We start from the raw sequence: 4,372 nt of genomic DNA, 5'->3' as shown, positions 1-4,372 counted from the left end.
ATTTGTTGTCTTATCACTCTCACATGCTCAAGGAGTGATTCTTGGCCGTCATCTGGGTTGAGGGAAGGACAAGAAGACCTTCACAGTGACACATACAACCCCCAAGACAGAAATAGACGCCCACCCACATACGCATGCACACACACATACTGTAAAAGAGTGTGTCATTCTGGGAACAAGCACAAACTACTAAACATTTTGTACTTTTGTCCTCTGGTTTGCTCGGCCTGTCACAGTAAAGTTGAATTTAAGGATCATCTAAATCATAAGTAAAATTAGGCAGATAATAGGTTGATTGTAACAAAGACTTGGCCCTTGATTTATGATACAGACCCTACTTTTCTGTTTTTCATGTCCTGTCATCAAAAGCATTTGGTACTGGATTTAAAAGTAGATTTTTAAGTGAATAAAATATATTGGGTGGTTCAACTTTTCCCTTGAATTAATGCTGTATTAATATTCATTAATTTACTCTTTTAGTGTAACTACATGCACCATCATAAGGAGAAATTTCAAAATGACTCCATAACTTATCAACATTCATGGTAATAATGAAGACATCTTGTATTCTTTCATCAGCCCACCCTCCTGGTTCAGTTTGTCCGAGGATATGTGTGCATACTGCCCCCATGTGTTGAGACAGTACTACTGAGATTGTCGTTAGGCGCAAAGGCACCTCACATGGGAATTACATGAGGCATTTTTTGCACAACTTGTGTTACCATTAGTACCATTTTTATCAGAGTGCTGTTATTGGAGATGATTTTGAAGTAGTTAACCATGTTCTTTAAATGTTCAATAGTAGCATAATGATGTTAAGGGCTATACAGAAAGATGGTAGAAAAAATTAAATTTAACACAAACTAACTGGATAATGATTTATTTTATTAGGGTTACACATAGTAGGTGAGGGTTACCTGAAGGCACCAAGAAAGGAACGTATCACGAGACTGACTTTCCTTAACTGTTTTTGGAGTTATTTTTTGTTCTAAATGTGTAAAAGTCACAGAAAAATTTGAACTTTTCACTCTCACAGCACCCTGTTTTGGTGTTTTCTTTGCTCTGATTGTAACCTCTATTACAAGGATGACTATGTTCAATGTAGAAGGTTGAATACTCGGTTAAATCAAGTTGGAGGACCAGTTTCTTTCAGAGTCGGCAAATGAAAAAGGTGCAGTGTAGGATTAAGTGACATCTAGTGTCGAGGTTGCATATTGCAACCAAGTGAATACCCCCCACTCCTTCCAAGCATGTAGGAGAACCAACTGTGGCCGTGTAACTTACTTAAAAAGTTAAATTTACCCTCTAGAGTCATTCTGAGCTACATGGCAGTCTCCGTGGACGAGGACCCACTCCCAATTAATATATAAAAGGCTCATTCTAAGGTGTCACAACACCAAACACAATTTGTACTTTCAGGTGATTATACACTTATCAAAACATACAAATTACATTATGACCTACTGCGTTTGTTGTTTTTTTCTTGCGAGGACGGTCTTGATTCACTCACTGTTTCAGTCCAATATAGTTGACAAATTTAATATATCCTGCTCTGTTCATTTGTTTCACTCTTGTGCTTCTGTAGCATTTAACAATAGGTCTTCATAACTGGGTTAAAGTGTTATCGCTGCCACTCTCACTTACCAACTGCATGTGCACATGTGACTTCATTATTAATTAATATCCTGCCTGGTTAAATGATCCGGTGTGAACATCAATCATACACAGAAATGTATGTACAATTTTAAAGGATACGGTTTATTTTCATTAACATGCAGAAATGCAGACATGAACGTCCATTTTAACATCTGGGATGTGATGCTGTCACACAGACGCACTTTCAGGTCATCACTGAATAGACATATTAATGCACAAACACCTCTGCAACATAGATGCTGTTGGTGATTAGGCAAGAGGGGATTTTCTGACAGTAAAATCAGCATTTCAGACAGAAACTGGGAACTATGAGCAGGAGCATAATAATGGATTTGTTTAATAGGTGTGTTGCGAGCAAAATATCAGCAACCACTAGTATAATGGGAGATTTTTGATTTAGCAAAATTAACTCTAAAACACACTGTTGATTTATTTTTACAATTATGTTTTATTGTGATAGAGTAACCATAGAAACACATTTTTGTATTATTTGTATTATCATTTATTCTGCACAGAATCCTAAGAGCCATTAAAATACCTCCAAATATCACTGTGTAAAGAGGAAACACTCATCTTTATACCTCTTCTAAAACATCCACCTGCATTTTTCACAGTTCAGTCTGACAGCAAGTGTAAAACTACTTCATAGTCCAACACTTCACTCTCGCCCCGCCTTCAGTTTCTCCTCCATCGTGTGATCTCCCCTCGAGCCTCCCAGGCAGGGCGGACTCTTAGCCAGGCTGGGGTTACTCCCCCACTGCTCAGGAGTCTTTGCTTGGATAGCCAGCGCATGAACACAATTGCTCAACTCCTCCTTCAAAGCCTCATTAACCAGACGGTGGCGCTGTATCAACGACACACCCTCAAACTGGGAGCTGACAACCAGAACACGGAAATGGGATTCAGAACCAGGGGGCACAGCGTGCATATGGCTTTCATTGTGCACCTCTAAGTGGTCCGGCTTGAATGAGTTGGTCAGTTTGGTTCTGATGGTCCTCTCAACGGGCCGGCTGGGATCTGGGTCCATGTGCGGTCTGAAGTGGGCCAGAGGCCGGGTTAAGGCAAGACTGGTGGAGACGGGCCGAGCACAGCGGAGGACACTGGGCAGCATCAGAGATTGTGGCAGGAGACCACTTAGAGGAGCCAGATGTGTATAAAAACACCTGGATGATGGGGGGGTTGAAATGAGAGAAATTAATCTTTTAGCAGGCATATTTAGTTTATAAAAGACTTTCAGGTGTATTAATGAAGGGAGTTAGTATTTCAGAGAATGGCCACTCTAACTTAATCACAGAAATACAATTCATCGATTGGCTAATGGGCAGAAAAATAATATGCAACAGTTTTGATAATTGATTAGTTATTTAAATACACAATATTAGTTTGATGACATCTGATTCTGATTGTGAAACAGCGAGGGATCGTTGGAGTTGTTGTTTCCACTGTTAAGCAATCAGCTTCCCAGTTAGGATTCCTTCAGTGTTTATCGCTTTTACTGGGAGCCTAATTATCCACAGAGGTCTCTTCCTCTGTATAAACACTCAATAAAGCAGTTTCACATTAAAAACCAGTGTTTCTCCAAGGCTGTTAGGGTGACACAGGACGTCCAGGAACGCTGTGTGTGAGACGAGCCGCTGCTAACATTGCTCAGCTTGTTCCTCTGTTGTCTGTCTCTTGTTTCTGAACTTAACATCTAGACATCCTTTATCCGCTTAAAAGATAGACTTAGATGTCAATGATGCAACCAGATGTTTTGAAACTATAAATCCTCAACACACTGATGTCTGGTGTGACAGAAATCACATAATGAGTCACTTTTACAGTGCAGGATTTTAAGTTAGTGACACTATTTCCAATAACGTTACAGCTAAGTTTACTAAATTAAATCTCTAGCTTTACATTAACTAACATGACGTTTGCATTCTAGCATTAGCCTTTAGCTTGTATTATAAACATTACACGATATCTACGCAAACTGGAACAATGTCAAAGAGCTTCTGCGCCGATCAGCTTCATAAAGAATAAACTCACACCTGTGTTAAACAGTAGAGCTAAATAATAAGTGATGAAGCTACAGTTATGAAAGGGTAGGAAGATTTTGTGTACTCACCTTGCAAGTGAAAACAGTTGCGTCCCTTCGCTGGCTCCGTCACGTAACACTCACCGGAAGTGCTAGTGCTGCTGGGTTTTGTAGTTTTTTAAGCGCTGTGTAGTTTTCTAGCAGCGTCTCTGGCTCTGGCACATTAGTAAGCTCTTTTTATGTTTAGTTTTTGTCAGCAGTACCTCATCTATGCAATTTGTGTCACAAACCGGGGGGCTAAAGGGTGTAATAAATAGATTAGAATAGTTTATTGTTTGCTCAAGCACCCCTACATTTGACATCAGCACCTCTAAAAATGAATAAATAATTATTGTTTTTGGGGTTTTGTTTTTTGTAACACTTGCAGGGCATTGTCTAATTCTCATTAGAAGGTGAGCCCCCCTAGAGGTCTGATCCTACAATCGCCCCTGTGTACAGGTATACAACGCCGCCTGAGTGGAGCTCAAATGGAAAGAGACTTAAAAAAGAAAAAAAAATATTTAAGTTAAAATCTCTCTCTCTCTCTCTCTCTCTCTCTCTCTCTCTCTCTCTCTCTCTCTCTCTCTCTCTCTCTCTCTCTCTCTCTCTCTCTCTCACACACACACACACACACACACACACACACACACACACACA

The 4,372-nt window shown here is 39.9% G+C and overlaps 1 protein-coding gene across 1 annotated transcript; it reads right to left on the bottom strand.

Moving 5' to 3' along the window:
• Positions 1-1,737: 1,737 nt before the first annotated feature.
• bola1 (bolA family member 1) lies at positions 1,738-3,823 on the bottom strand. The gene is made up of 2 exons (XM_062422735.1): positions 3,767-3,823; positions 1,738-2,819 (listed from the first exon to the last, which is right to left on the bottom strand). The coding sequence occupies exon 2, from the start codon at positions 2,765-2,767 to the stop codon at positions 2,315-2,317; it is 453 nt and encodes a 150-aa protein (XP_062278719.1). The 5' UTR covers positions 2,768-2,819; positions 3,767-3,823; the 3' UTR covers positions 1,738-2,314.
• Between the last annotated feature and the right edge of the window lie 549 nt (positions 3,824-4,372).

Source organism: Scomber scombrus, chromosome 7, assembly GCF_963691925.1.
Source record: "Scomber scombrus chromosome 7, fScoSco1.1, whole genome shotgun sequence".
Classification (NCBI taxonomy): domain Eukaryota; kingdom Metazoa; phylum Chordata; class Actinopteri; order Scombriformes; family Scombridae; genus Scomber; species Scomber scombrus.
The sequence above is the reverse complement of the archived record's forward strand: the minus strand, read 5'-3'. Positions and strand labels throughout refer to the sequence as shown.

What these genes read in the sequence shown, in the direction of transcription:
- bola1 (XM_062422735.1), bottom strand. Translation starts at nt 2,767, where the DNA reads ATGCTGCCCAGTGTCCTCCGCTGTGCTCGGCCCGTCTCCACCAGTCTT.